The 18,445-nt window shown below is 35.9% G+C and overlaps 1 protein-coding gene across 2 annotated transcripts in view; it reads left to right on the plus strand.

Annotated features, from left to right (window-relative positions):
* The first annotated feature begins 477 nt into the window (after positions 1 to 477).
* Positions 478 to 18,445, plus strand: part of LOC136825466 (uncharacterized) — a 603,159-nt gene continuing 585,191 nt past the window's right edge. The window contains exons 1-2 of one of the 2 annotated variants that reach the window (XM_067081958.1): positions 478 to 1,389; positions 8,978 to 9,054. In XM_067081958.1, coding sequence (XP_066938059.1) covers positions 1,307 to 1,389; positions 8,978 to 9,054 — 160 coding nt within the window. In that variant the 5' untranslated portion in view covers positions 478 to 1,306. Of the gene's footprint in view, positions 1,390 to 8,075; positions 8,227 to 8,977; positions 9,055 to 18,445 lie in introns of those variants that run through there. The other variant, XM_067081959.1, reaches the window with a different exon arrangement.

An 18,445-nucleotide genomic window follows, 5' to 3' on the forward strand; every position in this document is an offset into this window, starting at 1 on the left:
CCTTCCCTCCACCACCGTTTCACCCGCGCTGTGCCCGGGGCACAACCTCAGCCCCTCCCACGAGATATAGTTGCCAATTGGTCTTTTTAGTAATAAGTTTGATCATTATCCTGACAACTGCGTGTTGCTGTAATTTGTTACATTTCAAAACGCAATAAGTTAGTGTGCTGAGGGCAGGGTGCATTTGAATTGACAACGTGCAGTTGGCCGAACCGAACATCGGTTGATTATCACCCATATACCACATTTCACTTACAATTTCCATAACAAATAATTTTCGCAGAGTTTTTGAAAATGCTTTGTGTAAATTAGCACCGTCAAAGGACTCATGAACAAAGGCGGAGACATCACATGGTAACTTTAACACAAGACGTAGGAGGATTTTTAATTGGGTTTTAATTCTCAAAAACTGGAAGTTATCGTACCCCACCCGAGACCTTTTTTGCCAAACATCTAGGTTCGAAGCTCACACGTTTTGGTGTACCTAGACCTGGTCCTGGTGGCTGGTCGTCATAGTAGCGTGGGGTTCGGTTGGTGCATAACCTGTTGCACATGAAGTGTTTTTATGTGCTTATGCGTTGAGTGAAATCATGGTGTTCCGTGGGAGGCGAAGTGTTTGTGCTTAGAGGAAATGGAAAGTGGTCAGCGTCATGGAATGGTTCAGTGATCAGTAATGTCCAGGTAAAGACCAAGGCGGAGGCGCCACTGGAGGAGGAGGAGAAGGGCATGTTTGGGCAAGGCTGAGAGGAGGGGGTGGAGGAGGCGTACTATGAGGTCCACTGCTATGGCCTCTTCGATTTACTCGGTGTACATGCTTAGCGGGGGACTCGTAAATAAGGTACATGAGGAGAGTCTTGTTTTTCCCGAAGTGAGGCTCGAGTGTTTCCCCCATAAGGCTGTTTGCCAGTGTTGTGAGTAGGAAGTGATGCTGGGATGCCAGTGGCAGAATGGTGATAGTTTTGTATTTTTTTTTAGAAATATTTGAATGGAGTGTGTTGTCTTGGGCAGGGGATCCGAAGTGGAAAGATGGGGAATTAAAGTGGTTGTACTTCGGAGTTATACTTCTGGTGTAAAAAAAAAAAAAATCTCAGCAGAAACTTAGGCTATTATAGGCCTATTCATAATTCCCTGAAAAAAAAGAGAAAACCGATGTGAGAAAGGAAGTTGACAACCTTTCTTAATCAGTTTCGTGAGATACTGATTTTTCTACATTGTGATTAGAGAAAAAGTTGGAAGTGTTCGTAATGTAAAGTGCGCTAAGTGGTAGAGAAGCAAGTGTACTTAAAGGGCGGGGTTTTTCAAGACTATGGCCTCTGAGCTCCTCCTGGAGGGTTTGCCGCACCCTTGGAATTTTGCTGTGACGCGAGATGGACGAATCTTCTTCATTAAGTAAGCAGTTGGTTATTTTATGTATATTCTCGCTTTAATAATACCTTGTTGCTCGGTAAATGATGCCGGTGGTTATGAGTAGGCCTAAGTTTTGAGTTCAGGTAGGTTAGGTTTTTCTGAATTAGCTTCGTTGAATAGACTTTATTTTAGATACAAGGACGTCTAACGTCATGCTCTGGCCGGTAATGAGAAGTCCAGGGATCCATACCAGGCCACATGTATTAACACCGTACTTTTGGGCAAGGAACCGTGTTGGCACGAGGCCGGTTTACTCCAAACCAACCACCAACATCCTTCACAGGTGTTACATGTCTAAGAGTTATTTTTTTTTCTGTCATTCCGTTCGTTACAGGTCACGTGACTTGGGCTTAAGGCCGCTACGGAATAGGGTCGATATCCATGGGAAGTATGACAAAATGAAGTATCCACGTAACGTCATACAAAGAGGACCCTTCATTATTTATGTTGTTCTTTTGCTTCGGAGTGTGATGTAATTGGAAATTTCCCTTATACGGCAAAGGAATCTTGGTAATCACAGCAGTAGCCTACATAAACTAATGTATAAACATGCATTACTGGCTGGTGCAAGGCAAATTTATCACACAATAGCAAGAAAACAACATTTGGAGCACACCCAAACGAACCAGTGCTCCGACTGGTACATTTAGCCTATTAACAAGAAACCCTAATGTACCATCTATAGATTGACAGTTACAGTAATTGCCATCTTTAAGATTTTATATTTTAGAACGAAGTGTAGAAAGGCAGATTTGTTTCTTTAAACCGGAACGTTAAAGTCGTATTATGAAGCGGCAGTTGGCGAGAAAAAATAGATTTAATGAATTAGCTAGTGGTTGCGAAAAATATACCAAGAATATTATTCTGTTGAGTAATAAGTATAAAATAATTTGACTTGGGATTCGAAGTTAAGTGACTGATTGCTTGTTTGGCCTAATACGATTTTTTTATATACATTATTCCGTATCGAAGTTTCCTGTATGGGTTAGGCATAATAGGTCTAGGCCTATTTGCTGGTGGTAAGATTAATGTTTTTGTGTGCGATTTGACGGATTTTTTTTTTCTTTCTTTCGCTGCTCATCCTGGTTCCATAACTTAGTTCATTGAATGAATACGAAGGTGGTTTTCGTCATGTATTTTGCTCTGACGACATACCCTTTAAGTTAATGAACGTATTTTTTTTTCTTTTATCGATTGCGTAACTCAAATCCCCCTAATCAAGTTCACATACTAGGCCCTCTGAATACCGCTGATTAAAATCGATGGGAACTCGTGAAGAGCCTTATTAATTTTATTTAAGCTTTTAATGCTCAACCGATATAAGCAAATTCACTAAACAGTAAAACGTCTGGTGCCCTTTTAAGTTATTCCATCATTTCGGAGCAACCAGCCAGCCGCCTCATTCCTCAAACGCCCGTGTTGCTTGATGGAAATCTCATTAACTACTGCAGCAACGTCTGCAAGCCTGCAGCAAGGAAATGGGGAAAGGGGGCTGCTGTTTTCCTGCTGCATGTGCGGGAGAGGAAAATGCAACAGATGCGTCTGCAGCGATGCAAGGAAGATTAATTTCGGTTGCAACGTCTTTAATAATTTTTGACTGATCAGCTTGTTGTCGGGATATAATCTTTGATAAAATATTTATTTAATTCTCATGCATTTCTTTAAAGCTAACCTTGAATAAACACCCACACCATTACTTTTAAATATGTTTAGGACTTTGCCGTTCAGCGTTGTGCTTAGTGGACAGTGAAGAACCAAGTGTTATTTTCAGTGAAAAATGGTTCACTTAGGCATGTATGAAAAAGTATCCTATTATGGGCATGAATGATTGCAAATTTGAAAAACTGTCGAAAAAGGTGAAGGAAAATTTGTAAAGGTGTGTTATTACTGGAGGGAATTTTATGAATGAAACCACCAAAACTTAAGTGACAGGAATAAAAATCTTTAGGTTAACATGTAATTCTTATTTTTTTCTGTAATTGACGCCTTGTTGCAGTTATATACATACACACACACACACACATATATATATATATATATATATATATATATATATATATATATATATATATATATATATATATTTTTGTTCTTTTTGCCTTTTTCTGTCATAAGCGGTTTTTTCACCCGGGAACAAAAACTTAACATTAAAAGCTACAACTCTTTCTTTCCCGTGAGCTTTTGTATGTCTTTAATGCTTTGGTTTTAATTTCAATCTGCTTAATAGAAAATTAACTCGAGTATCCAAAGGAGTTCGAACCTGTTATGTTTATATTCATTATTTAAAAAGAAGGTTTGTTCCAGTTTTTTTTTTTTAATCTATACAACGTTTAGTAATAGATCATCTTTCTGTCAGCAAAAACGCCTGGTATTGCTTACGTTGTCAAACTAGCAGAACCTTTTGCTGCCGTAAACATAATCTTTTATCCTTTCGAAAGAGTTCTACACATATTTATCTACTGCTATTTATCGTAAATGTTATCGAACATAATATTGATAAATGATTACTAATTGTCCGTTGGTGTATGTCTGAACCTCCTTATTATAGTAGCCTAAGCCTAATACAAAAAATATTATTTATTGTTTTCCAGCAAAATTGTGGATGAAATATTGAAAATATATACAGTGTCAGAAACTAAGATCATAATCATGTTGCCATGTAATGAAAATTATCTGTTAATGGTCGATTTCTTATTAGTTATTCCTCTGATTCAAATGTGAGAAATAGAAAAAATATTCTGACCAAGGTCTCCTTGTATCAGATAGCCTAGTATGCATTGCTTTAGATAAACCAGTTTTAGTCCTTGCTTGTTAAAACATACAAACGCTTATAAATGTATGATAGTGAAATAAGTTCAAAATAACATTAAAACATTAGGAAATTATACTGTATACATACATATAATATATATGTATACATATATATATATATATATATATATACTGTATATATATATATATATATATATATATATATATACTATATATATATATATATATATATATATATATATATATATATATATATATATATATATATATATATATATATATATATATATATATATATATATATATATATATATATATATATATATATATATATATATATATATATATATACTATATATATATATATATATATATATATATATATATATATATATATATATATATATATATATATATATATAGAGTGAAAAAGAATGAAATTTGAGAATGTGTACAAAGGTTGAAGCAGCAAAAAGGTGTGCTTAGATGAAAAGATAGATCAGTTGTTTGAAATGGTTTGATCGTGTGGAGAAATTGAAGAACAGTAGAATAAGTGAGAGTATAATTCCAAGGTAGCGTCTGTAAGGGTGTTCGACACAGGTGAAAATCCCTCCTTGTAGGTGGATGAAGGAGGTAAAAGTTGAATTTTTCTGTGAAAAGGGACAATTCTCGATTCGGCTGTCAGTTTTAAAGTGGCAGTGACGTTTCTTTTATTCTCGGAGGCCACCCTGTGTTAGAGGAAATGGCATGATGTTGGCGGTATTATGTGCCTAACCTTTTATATATATGTAATGAAATTTAGATTAAACCTAATAGCTACATGGTAGGAATTATTTTCAATGTTTTTTATATACAGCTGTCTGCGTTGTTAATTTTCTAGGGGGCTGGATACCTTATAGAGATGCCTTATGGGAGAATCTTGTCTTCCGGTTATGTCTGCCAGACCACAATGGTCCATTGTTCTTTAATGAGAAGGTTGGCCACCTTGACTGCCGAGACTGCCTTAAGGGACCCGAAATTAATCAACGGCTGCGTTGGATAATTTTTCATCTATTGATAGAATAATGGCTTAATCTCCGAACTATATTTTTTATATTTAATACAAGGTTATATACAAATACTTTTTAGTTGTCTGTAAAAGAAAAGTATTGTGCCGGCTTTGTCTGTCCGTCAGCACTTTTCCTGTCCGCCCTCATCTTAAAAATTACTGAGGCTAGAGGGCTGCAAATTGCTATGTTGATCATCCACTCTCCAGTCATCAAACATACCAAATTGCAGCCCTCTAGCCTCCTCAATAGTTTTTATTTGATTAAAGGTTAAAGTTAGCCACAAACGTGCTTCCGGCAACGATATAGGATAGGCCACCATCAGGCCGTGGTTAAAGTTTCATGGGCCGCGGCTCATAGAGCATTATACCGAGACCACCGAAAGGTAGATCTGTTTTCGGTGGCCTTGATTACACGCTGTAGCGGCTGTACAGAAAACTCGATTATGCCAAAGAAACTTCGGCTCATTTTTTTACTTGTTTTTAGAAGAGTATGGTTTTAGGATCTAGGACTATTGGCTATAGCCAGCTAGTCGTAGCCCAGTGAATAGCGGCCAATTTGCTGTAGCCAGCCGTTCGCTAGGCTATATAAGAAACGCGATTGCTTGTGGGTTGGAAAACAAGTATGTTACAGTGTATTTTTTAAATAATTTTATTGAATAAAAAATGAAATAAAAAATACAAGTACCAGTGAAAAGCAATGGACAATTCTTCTGGGTATTCAACAGATTTTTTCCGTAATCAGTTGCCCACCATCTATATAGATCCCTCCTGCATAATTTTTTGTTTATATATCAGTAAATTTCCAAACCTCACATGTTGTACCAAACTCTGCTTTGCTTATACATACATACATACATACATACGTGTGTATATATATATATGTATATGTGTGTGTGTGTGTGTGTGTGTGTGTGTGTGTGTGTGAGGTTTGGAAATTTACTAATGGATGTAGAAAAAAAATTAGGTAGGGAGGGATCTATATAGATCCAGGGCAACTGGCTACGGAACAAGATCTGTTGAATACCGAAGAAGTGGTGCCCACTACTTTTCGCTGGTATTCGTATTTTTTCATCTCATTTTTTATTCAATAAAAATTGTTTTATAAACACACTGTAACACATTTGTTTTTCAACCCACAAGCTGTCGTATTTCTTACATTATGCAAACAGCATATGTAAGAGAAACTTGTATATATGTAGTCATGTGTATGTATGTATATATATATATATATATATATATATATATATATATGTGTGTGTGTGTGTGTGTGTGTATATTTATATTGTATGTGTGTGTGTGAGTTAGGCAGTGATGTATTTGTCTGGTCAGTGGTTGGATGGTTGGCCACCAGAAAAATGCGAGACGCTGCCAGTACATGAACATCAGTGGAGCAGGGCGTGGGACTCGTAAACTCATCCCAAAGGAACTTGCTGGAAAATGGAAGGTCATGGGAAAAAGGCGAAGCTGGTGGCTTTCATTTATATATCCTTAGGTACTTGGAATTATGTTATGAATATTTGCAACAAGAGTCTTGGTGTGTGAGGCTATTTGTTGATGTTAGCACCGCGCAGAATTGCGAGAATGCTATTAGTTTTATTTCTCTCATCATATGGGGGTGGAAAAGTTTTATTTGCCGTAAGGCCTAGGGAGAACATGTTTCCTCTGTAAACTCCACATTTCTTGGGAATAATACTATCGGTTACAAAGCATCTAATATTAAAACCATAACTCACCATTTACAAATCAAATGTTATCATGCCTCTTGAGTTTCGTATTTTTCATTCTCGGAAAAAAGTGAAAAACAATATAAAGTAGACCATTTTTGTACGTTGTATCTAAGTAGAGCATAAAGCTTATATATATGAAATATGAGACATCTGTGATATAGCAGGGCTTGATTGTTAATATGAAAACTAAACAGTGCAAACCCCGTTAGTTGGTAACGCTGCCTGGGATGGCCAGCCCTCTTGTTGGGCGTGCGTAGAGGAAAGGATGATAGGTCATGTGAGTAGGATAATATGCAATAGACCCAGGATTGGCTGTAGGTTTTTTAAAATCACTGTTTAAGATAACTGAGAGATGGCATCTAAGGACCACTCTTCCATTCTTGCTGGGAGCATTTTCTACGAGATTAGCCTCGTTGCGAAGGATATTTCCTGTTGAGTTAGTTGCCAAATTCCATTGTCTGTTCTGACAGTTGGGAAAAGAATGTTTCGCTAGTGGCTGTTTTTATCAAATACCCGCGAGGTCAAGCTTTTTTTTATAGGATTGTGAATTTGATAATTTTCACTAACCCAAATCGGCGGGAGAAGTTTCAGAAGTTCAGTGTAAAAAAGACCGGTTTATGCGGCGCTCCATCCATCTCTCCGAGGGGAAAGGGATCCCGGCGTCTCCTTCGCCAGTGTTGCCAACTTCATTGATTTGCTCACCTGCATGGCGTTAGGGAACGCAACATTGATTTACAGGTTACTGGCATTATTTTTTTGTTTGTTTAATATGAAATGTGTACTAAAGTGAATTTTTTTTTCTTTTATTTAATTATATATTGACCTTTGAAGGATTAGATCGTCTGTTTTGATAATACGCCTGGCACCATTACAGTAGATTCATTCATTTGACACAGACTTGAGTTGTGTCATTTCCGTGGTTTTTACGAGGCTATTGTTTATTAAAGAATATGTAACTGCTACGTGTATCTTAATGGCAAATAAGTATTCTTGAAATGAAGTAGTAAGAACAAGCGCCGGGTAAACCGAACGCTACTAGGAGTGAGGCAATCCTTTGGTATCTGGCAACATTGACTGTCCCGGCACCTACCTTAAGAATCCCCCTCCTTCGGCTCATCAGTGGACATCTGACAGGTGTGTTGCACGAACACTGCTTGGTACGCACGGTGCGATTCCCTCCGCGTCACTGAGAGTGTCTAGGTGCCGTTACGTTACGTTACCTTAGCAGTTGATAATGGTATCTGTAGCTAGAGTCGCTCCAGTGACATACAGGTATTAATGACGATGAGTCGTTGTGTACAGGAGCCGTGTTGTGTGTTCAGAGATATAGGTTGCAGCAATAGGTTTAATTCACTTCGCAAATTTGTAATGTTGATAGGTTTTAGGATCTGCTAATCAGGCGCTAACTGGATGTTGTTAGTAGATGTTGTCGACTTATTGTTCTTTATTTCGCTTATTGTACTGTATTTTAATATTTGTTTCCCTTAGTTACTCACATAAATCCTGTTGTGTTATTAAACTATTGACTTTCATTTCCTTTCTTTTCTCATTGTTTTCTGAAATTTCAATGTTATACTTTGTTTTATTTCTTTTCAGTTGTAATTTATTTGAAGTAAAATTAAACTAAAACTTAAGATTGTCGTTACCATTCGTTGAAAGTTGTCTGTTTCCCTTTCATAAATGAATATTGTTTATTCCAGGTGACAGCTCGCATATCGATAAACAGTAAACTTTTCTTCAACGTTGTTGTTATACATTCCTCTGTAAGGAAGAGGATTGAAGATGTTGAACGCATTTTTATTTTAAAAAAATAACTTTCCTTAAGTAAAGGTTACTTATAAAGACCTAAAATAAAAGAAGAGAAAAGCCCAAAGATATTTGCTAGTGACCCTCCCCCAAAGAGGCTTGAGCAGTCTGTATTAAAATAGAAAAAAAAAAGAATACTCCCCCTTTAAATAATCTAAGGTGAAATGTGTGTATGAGGTTATTCTATTGACACTTTGGACATGTTTGTGTGTTGCAGTGAGGAGGCACGACTGACCACGTGGCTGCATCCCGTCTCTAAGGAACCCGTGCTCACAGGACACACGCCCTTGGAAGGTAAGTGCTGTAGGGCTCCTCTGCCTGTCTCATTTTAATTTTAATACACGAGGCCACTGGGACGGGCATACTATTGCTCTTATGTACCCCAGGCCCGAAAATTTTGAGAAAAAAGTGGTAAGAAAGGTTAAACACGAAGGCAGCTTGGCTATTTGGATAGGGTCGAATGGAGCCAGTTGCCCGGTGGGAGGGGAGGAAGGGATACCTTTCAGCAACTGAGGGAGGGGAAGAGTAGTTCTGCCGCGCTTGTCTTATTGCTTGAATTTTTTTTATTAAATTACTTATCTGTTTGCTTATTTGTTGTCACGTATGGCCATAAAGAGTCAATAAATAGAATAGATGTCAATTATTTTCTTCTTGTGCAAGGCAAATCAAAATAACTTGAGATGAAATATTTGATTGGGTGTTTATGATAGGGTTTTAATGGTTTTAAAATTCTCAAATTATGTGAAACTTACTATCTCGTGATGTTTGGTGAAGTTAGGAAAAAGTTAAAGCAAATATTTTATGCCAACCAGGCCTCGTGGCTGAATTTAGTTTTTTTTTATGCTTCTCAGAAGCATTTAATATTTATCTCTGTTGTTGCTGTTATTTTTCTATTTTATGGTTATAATCTTATTATTAATATTATTGCTACAGTTCTAGTGCAATGTCAGGATTGTTATTGTCTCTGAACTGTGTTTAAATATTATCAATACAAAAAACATTCTAAGTCGAGCGAAAATTATATTTTATTTCGGTTGCTAATTTGTATATTCCCCCTTGCTAAGAGTAAAGTTTTTCTTTCTGTTATCTTCAAATACTTGAACGAGTAATTTACGAAGCTCCCACTGTCCGGCCTATCAAATGTACTAAAACATAATTTCAATAAATCTGTGCGTTATGCTAGTCAGTGTTGCAGAAAGGGATAAATGCCTGAATTAAATCGCCCAGCAAAACGCGATTGCATTCCGTTAGGAAATACTGAACATTCTACGGTAGAGGATTAGTTTACTAAATTGTGATATAGAGCTCCCTTAGGGTGTGTGCGTGAGCCAAAGATGGAGAGGAAGAAGGAACTGGTGAGCTCGCTTTCCTTTGTGAATGTGAGATGTGGATGTTAAATGCAAGTACAATTAGAAGATAAAAATGTTTTCATGTAAATGTGGAGTAAGAAGAATTGGAAAGATGGGAAGTTGGATCAATAGAAGTGTTAAAAAGGTAAGAGTAGGTAAAAGTCGGATCAGAAAGTTTCGAGATGATATAGTCATCTGGAGAGAGAGAGAGAGAGGAGGTCGATAGTTTAGTGAGGGATATGATTCGGAATTGGTGGTAGGAAGGAAGACATAGAGAGTGCTCGATAAATTAAGAGGAAAAGGAATTGAAGTGCCCTGATATCCAGGAAGCGAGATTTCCTGCGCAAGGTAAGAGATGGATGACGCTGTTTGTGTAGGGGCGTTTGTTTATTTATGGGTATTATTTTGGATGTATTAGTGTTCTAAAAGTTTTTTCTACTTATCGCATCATCCTTCCCCTGCTAAAATAGGAATGTGGTCATGAATATTTTGAAACGGTAAAATGGCTTAGTTATGAATCTCTCTCTCTCTCTCTCTCTCTCTCTCTCTCTCTCTCTCTCTCTCTCTCTCTCTCTCTCTCTCATATATATATATATATATATATATATATATATATATATATATATATATATATATATATATATAAAGGAAAAGGAAGAACGAATGAACGTTATCTGCTGGGTAGTATTTCCACTCCTTTACAAAAAATAATCCTTTATTTATCGTAAAAGGGTGGAGATAATGCCCGAAATTAATGCTTTTCAGTACTTTACTGTGTTATTTATATGAATACACTCTTTACTGTACGTGTTTTTACATTTTTAGCATATCTTTATATATATATATATATATATATATATATATATATATATATATATATATATATATATATATATATATATATATATATATATATATATGTATATATACATTTGTATATATAATATATATATGTATATATATATTTGAAGCGTATATACAGATGTCAGATTATCGTTGCCGGCCGTTCGTGGTTTGCTTTGGGCGGTGCCTCAAGGACTTAAGAAGGGATGTTGCTTGGCCTTTGGTGAAAGCCCTCATGTCCCTCGAGGGGCGCGGTGTGTCTGGCATTTTGGGACTGTCTGGACCCGGTTCGCTTTCGTATTCCTCCTCTTACTGGAGTTGAGAACGTGATCCGACTCTTGCTGAATATTTAAAGTCGGTTTTTGGTTGGAGAAGCTTTTAGTTTCGGCTATTAAAATGGTTCTGTATTAGTTTGCTGTAAAAGAAAACTATAGAGATGGCTTTACATGTCCGGTCGCACTGTTTCTGTCCGCCCTCAGATCTTAAAAACTACTGAGGCTAGAGGCCTGCAAATTGGTATGTTGATCATCCACCCTCCACTCATCAAACATACCAAATTGCAGCCCTCTAGCCTCAGTAGTTTTTATTTTTATTCAAGGTTAAATTTAGCCATGATCGTGCTTCTGGCACCCTATAGGACAGACCACAACCGGGCCGTGGCTGAAAGCTTCATGGGTCGCGGCTCATACAACATTATACACTGCAGAAAACTAGATTGCGCCGAAGAAACTTCGGCGAATTTTTTACTTGTTTTTTGTTGTAGTTCTTGCTATGGATGACCCGGGTACCTTTGGTTAGCTGTAGTAGGGATGGCTTCCTGAAGGGCATTCATAAAACCATCTTTGGCCCCTTGTTTCTAAGGGCCTGACTAAGTTTCTGTAGGGTCGTTGTTTTGTGATTGATGTAGTTTTTGCTGTGAGTTTCCGACATTTCTGGGAATGTGAATTTATATACTATGCGGGTGCGAAGAAAACAAGAAAAAGGACAAAAAATGAAGAAAGGCAAAGGGGCCTAACCACGAAAGACCGGAGGGGGGCGGATAGTACCGTCAGTACACCTCACATGGTGCACTGTTGGCATTACTTAAGGTTCTTTGCAGCGTCACTTTGGCTTTTAGATGCAACCCCTTTCATTCCTTTTACTATACTTCCGTTCATATACTTTTTCGGCCATCTTACTTTCCACCTCCTAACAATTTTTTCATGGTGCAACTGCAAGGTTTACTTGTTACACTTATAAAACCTTATTACCGTCAATTCCCCTTTCAGCGCTGAATGACCTCATAGCCACAGCTCTTGGCCTTTGGCCTAAATTTTATATTCCGTTCCTAAGCACGAAACAGGCAGTAAACCTCCCTTATTAGAAAAGAAATATTTCAAGTCTGTAAGATCGTAAGAAGAAGAGCTGTATATGGAGATGTAATAGTCTAAATCGTTGATTGGTTTATTGATTCCTTTTTCCTTATCTGGCTTCGTGACAGCAATGGTCATTGACTCCGGTATTGAATTAAACGATACATTATTCTCTGAATTGTGTAACCCGATTATTACTTGTCAGGCCTGTCCACAGAATAAATGTGGGAACGATAACCTATATTCACAGAATAAAAGTGGGAACGATAACCTATATTCACAGAATAAAAGTGGGAACGATAACCTATATTCACAGAATAAAAGTGGGAACGATAACCTATATTCACAGAATAAAAGTGGGAACGATAACCTATATTCACAAAATAAAAGTGGGAACGATAACCTATATTCACAGAATAAAAGTGGGAACGATAACCTATATTCACAGAATAAAAGTGGGAACGATAACCTATATTCACAGAATAGTAAGTTTTGGAACCATAACTTATATTCACAGAATAGTAAATGTGGGAACGATAACTTATATTCACAGAATAAATGTGGGAACGATAACCTGTATTCACAGAATAGTAAATGTGGGAACGATAACATATTCACAGAATAGTAAATGTGGGAACGATAACCTATATTCACAGAATAGTAAATGTGGGAACGATAACCTATATTCACAGAATAGTAATTGTGGGAACCATAACCTATATTCACAGAATAGTAAATGTGGGAACGATAACCTATATTCACAATAAATGTGGGAACGATAACCTATATTCACAGAATAGTAAATGTGGGAACGATAACCTATATTCACTGAATAAATGTGGGAACGATAACCTGTATTCACAGAATAGTAAATGTGGGAACCATAACCTACATTCACAGAATAGTAAATGTGGGAACGATAACTTGTATTCACAGAATAAATGTGGGAACGATAACCTATATTCACAGAATAAATGTGTGAAGGATTACCTTTTTATCCGCAGAGTTAATGTGGCAAGAGGCGACCTAAAAGGTGTTAAGAGGAATTCTCCCTCTGTGAGCGTTATGAAATCCATTAGGTTTTTGGTTTTTTGTTATTCGTTAACAACAAAGAAATTGCGTCGGGCAATCTCGTATAATCTCCAGGGGAAGCCTTCCAAGCGCAAAATTCTTATCATGAAAAGGTTGGCTGGTGGTGAGTTGTGGGGTTTCATTTGCTTACGAATAATCGTTATTCGGAAGGGAAAATGACAGGTTTAGGTCGCCTGTTAGTTAGTCTGTTTTCAAAGTGAGAGAGAGAGAGAGAGAGAGAGAGAGAAACTCTCACTTATGAAAGAATTTAGATTGATATTTCGAAAAGACTCATGCTAATTATTCTGCATTTTGATGGAACCTGTTTGAAACGATGAGATACTTTGTTTTCATAAATCGATTTGTATTGTAAAGTTGCGATTAATCGGTTATAATTTATGTAATTCAGATACAAAAAATCTCCGAAAGTTAGCTTCCTTGATTGAGAGTTTTTTATATATATATTTGGAAATAGTTTTTCTAATAATTCAGCTGCGGATAGGCTAATCTGTATTTATGTGCAATTCTCTACTTCAGTGACCTGTTTAGTTAGTACGCGAACAATTCGGCAATGAATTTCCGTATATTTTACCTCGTAATTTATCTTGATTTAGCAGTGAAATATAGCTTAACACTGATATTCTTTACGACTCAGCTGTGAAATCCATCGTTTCAAAGCATTCCTTGTGTTCGCCATTGAAAATTCATAAAACTTTTTTATTTAGCGTTAAAAACTCTCATACGTATGTAGTCAAGATTGTATTTCTTTTTTCGTTATCTACATAATGCAACGGGAAAAAATCTCTGCGATCTAACTGTTAACTTCTTTGGATCTCTTTTGTTGTAATCTACATAACTCATTAAGAAAAAGTCTCTGTGATTCAAATTTAATATCTTTGAGTTTAGCTGTCAAAATCTTTGTTGAATCAGCAGTCAAAACTATATTTCAGCTGTCATTTAATTCACCAGCTAAAGTCTTATTACTTCATCTCTCAAATTTTTACCGGTAATTAGCTCAAATCTTAGTAGTTCGTCTGTCAAAATCTTTGTTGTGCAGTCTGTCAGAAACCTGGTAATGCAGCAGCTAAAATATATATAGTTTATCTGTAATTTAGTAACTAAAATCTTTGTAGTTCACTTGTAAAAATCATTATGATTCAGTATCTAAAATCTGATATTCTTTGTCGTTCACTTGTAAAAATCATTATGAATCAGTATCTAAAATCTGAAAATCTTTGTAGTTCACTTGTAAAAATCATTATGATTCAGTATCTAAAATCTGCCTTTGCAGTCCAGCTATCAAAATGGTCAAAATTCAGTTGCCAAAATGTCATTGTAGTTCAGCCGTCAAAATGTAATAATTCATCAGTCAGCATTGTGTACATCATTTGCCAAAAAGTTAATATTTTATCAGCCCTAATTTTTGTAATGCATCTGTCGGTATTTTATTAATGTAGCAGAAGATTTTTATCAGCAGATTCTTAAAAATTCAGCAGCCTACGATCCTTGTAATTCAGCTGCCAGAATCTTTATAACTGAGTACTCAAAATCTTTGAAGTTCAGGTGTCGGAATTTTTTTGTTATAATTTAATACCGGTAGTCAGAATCTCAGTATGCCAGCAGTCAAATGACTCATAGTTTAGGTGCAACGATATTCCACTTCAGCCAATAAAACCTTTGCAATTAAGCACTGAAAACCTCACAGCTCTGTAGTCGATTGAAGTAGTTGTCTCTTATCCTGCTATTTAGTCCTGCTAGTTTTTCCCCTACGCAGATTCCCCAGTAAAGTCCCTTTGTACAGGTACGAGTTCGACCTGTAGGGTTTCAGTGTTTTGATAGCCAGTGTACACTTCAGTCACATTGAATCATGTCGGTGTGGAAGCTTTGCTTGTGAATACTATCGCTTGATCGCACGTTCTTGGTAATAGTAGTTACATTTGGAGATAGTTATATTCGTAGTTGAAGATTATTAAAGAGGAATAAAGAGCATTGCTTTATGAAAAATAAGAGTGAGCTGGTTTTGGTTTATTAATTATCTCGCGTGAGAAATTTTAAATGTCAAACGATTATGGTTATGCAATGACACTTTTTGTTGTGGAAGGTTTTAAGAAATTCCAAAGGTCATATGAGCGCGGCTGACCAGGTAGACATTTTGTTGTGGAATAGTGTGAAACATGTCCGATTCCCCAGTTTATTTTGCTGTAGATCTCGGGAAGACATTTGACCCCCTTGATGATGATTGCCTTGTGGCTTTGTTTGAGGATGAAGGTAAGGAAAAAAGGCCCTTGCTTCAGTTGTTAGTTGTGGATAGTAACCTATATTTCGTCTTTAGTGAAGATGAAGTGTACTGAACTACCTGTTTATATTCACTGTAATTGTGAAATGACGATTCAGAAAAAAGGCAAGTATGTCGATTTTTTTTTCCAACATTTAAATGTATTCCGTAACAAGGAATTTACTCTAGAAAAAATCAAGAAAATTACCATTACTACCTTCATACTTTGCTTTCTGAATCTTAGATAAACTCCAGTGCAGAAAAAAAACTTTTGCAAGCATTAGCCTCTCTATACACTGACACACAAGGTTCAAGAGTGCATTGAACACCCTTACATATACAGCACCATTGACCTCTATCTTGCATGCAGTCTTACGCGTCTTTGATATGAAGACCTTTCCTTTCTAGTACCTCTTCCATTCCATCTAGCCAGCACCTTCTACCAGTTATGCGCTTTCTTCACCAACTAATCGCCCCCATTTCTCTCCACATGAAAAGTCTTTCTGAAATTACTCTGGCCCAAGATTTCACCCTTGGCGCATCCGAGTTTTCCCCATCTCATAACATTTATATTCTGAGTGTGCCACATATATTCTGGAAGTAACACCCTAACACTTGCAACATATTTTTTCCGTTCGCACTTCATTTTCATAAAAGAGATCTGATTTAATAGTTTTTTCATGCATTCGAACCTTGGGTTCCTTAAAATAAGTAATTAAGTATTTCCCAGACCTTTTGCCTATTCCCTCCTAACCACTTTGCTTCACTTATTCTGTGAATTGCTTCATCTCTCATGCTACCATCATCTGTTACTTTATCTCCTATATACCTAGATGAATCCAGCCTCATTTTTCTATCTATTTTACCTTCATCTTGGTTTCCTTTTACCTTCATAACTTCACTCTTGCTCACATTTACTCTCAATCGTCTCCTCTTGCTAACACTTTCACAGGTGGCTGCAATTACTCTATACTTTTCCTACTTGATAATGTTATGTAAACAAACATCAACCATTCCACACTGCAGTCACAACGCGTTTTCTTATCCCACATCTTTGATCTCACGTCTAATGTCCATTCTCTGACTTCTCAAATCACTCACCCCATAAAGGTATTAAATTGCAATGGATCTTGCCTTAGATCCATTTTTACAAAAACCAGTCGCCTTTTTGTCGTCTTGTTCTTAGCTTTGCTTTACGTCTAACATAAAATATTTAAATACTCTCATCATCTTATATTTAATGTATTCCAACACCCTCCACATTGTTTGCCTCTACTATATCATAAGCTTCTTCCGTTCATGTGTGTGTGTATATATATATATATATATATATATATATATATATATATATATATATGTATATATATATATATATATATGTATATACATATATAGAATCTATATATATATATATATATCACTTATATATATATATATGTAGAATCTACTGGTCACTTTTAATAGACACATATGTAATTCTTAATAATGTTTCCTAACTTCTCGAATTCTTCATGAAGAATTGAGAAGTTAAGAGGGGCATTGTGGCTATTAGAATTACACACACATATATATATACTCATTATATATATATATATATATATATATATATATATATATATATATATATATATATATATATATATATATATATATATATATATATATCTTCTTCTTTTTTTAACGTGCTTTTTCCCATTTTTGTATGGGGTAAGCACGATGCCTTCTTTTTGAAGGACTTTTGATTTGGCTTTGGGGTAGACCTGTAGTCTCGATCGGCTGCCCTGCCTGACATCGCTTAGACCCCGGTAGCGTATGTTTCATGTATCATACCCGACCCAACGCCCTTTCTTCCCAGCAGCGAGAAGTTGTTGCGCGGGTAGGTCGAGAGTTCGAGACGTGAGATGTTTGTTATGTTTTTAGAAGGTGTTGTATGGCTTTGTTTTGTGTGTATTTAGTCTGTAACACCCCATTTGCTTTTTAAGCAAACCTATCCGTTGATTACATATATATATATATATATATATATATATATATATATATATATATATATATATATATATATATATATATATGTGTGTGTGTGTGTGTGTGTGTGTGTGTGTGTGTGTGTGTGTGTGTATGTACACACATGAGGTGAGTCTATTAAATAACGAGACTGATTAAATAACTGACCTGTATTTATATGTATTACAAATTAAATGCTTGTCCCCTTCAGTATACTCCCCATTTACACTAGTACATTGCTGCAGTCTTCTTTTCCTCTGGTCGAAGGCAAGGAGGAGGAAATTAATTTCTGTCAACTGTTTCAACACATCCGCCCTTTTCTTCTTTACAGCATCAACAGACCCAAAACGTGTCCCTTTAAGTACTGATATAGAAGGGGACAGGCATTAAATTTCTAATGCTTATAAATAAAGGTGAATTATCTGATCAGCCTCGTTATTTAGTAGACACACCTTGTGTGTGTGTATATATATATATATATATATATATATATATATATATATATATATATATATATATATAGTATATATATATATATATATATATATATATATATATATATATATATATATATATATATATAATCATATATATACATGCATATGCATACTTATATTGAAAATATATTTTTCACATGATATGTATGACAGTTAATGTAAATGCCAAATAAATGAGAGCCATCAAGCCGATTTGATCTTGCATCCATTATGCTTCGAGTTATAAGCACACAGTGTAATCGGCTACTCCATGGCATACAGTAGGCCTTTGCCCTTTATGTATACATATATATA

This window comes from Macrobrachium rosenbergii, chromosome 37 (genome assembly GCF_040412425.1).
Source record: "Macrobrachium rosenbergii isolate ZJJX-2024 chromosome 37, ASM4041242v1, whole genome shotgun sequence".
NCBI classification, from domain to species: Eukaryota; Metazoa; Arthropoda; class Malacostraca; order Decapoda; family Palaemonidae; genus Macrobrachium; species Macrobrachium rosenbergii.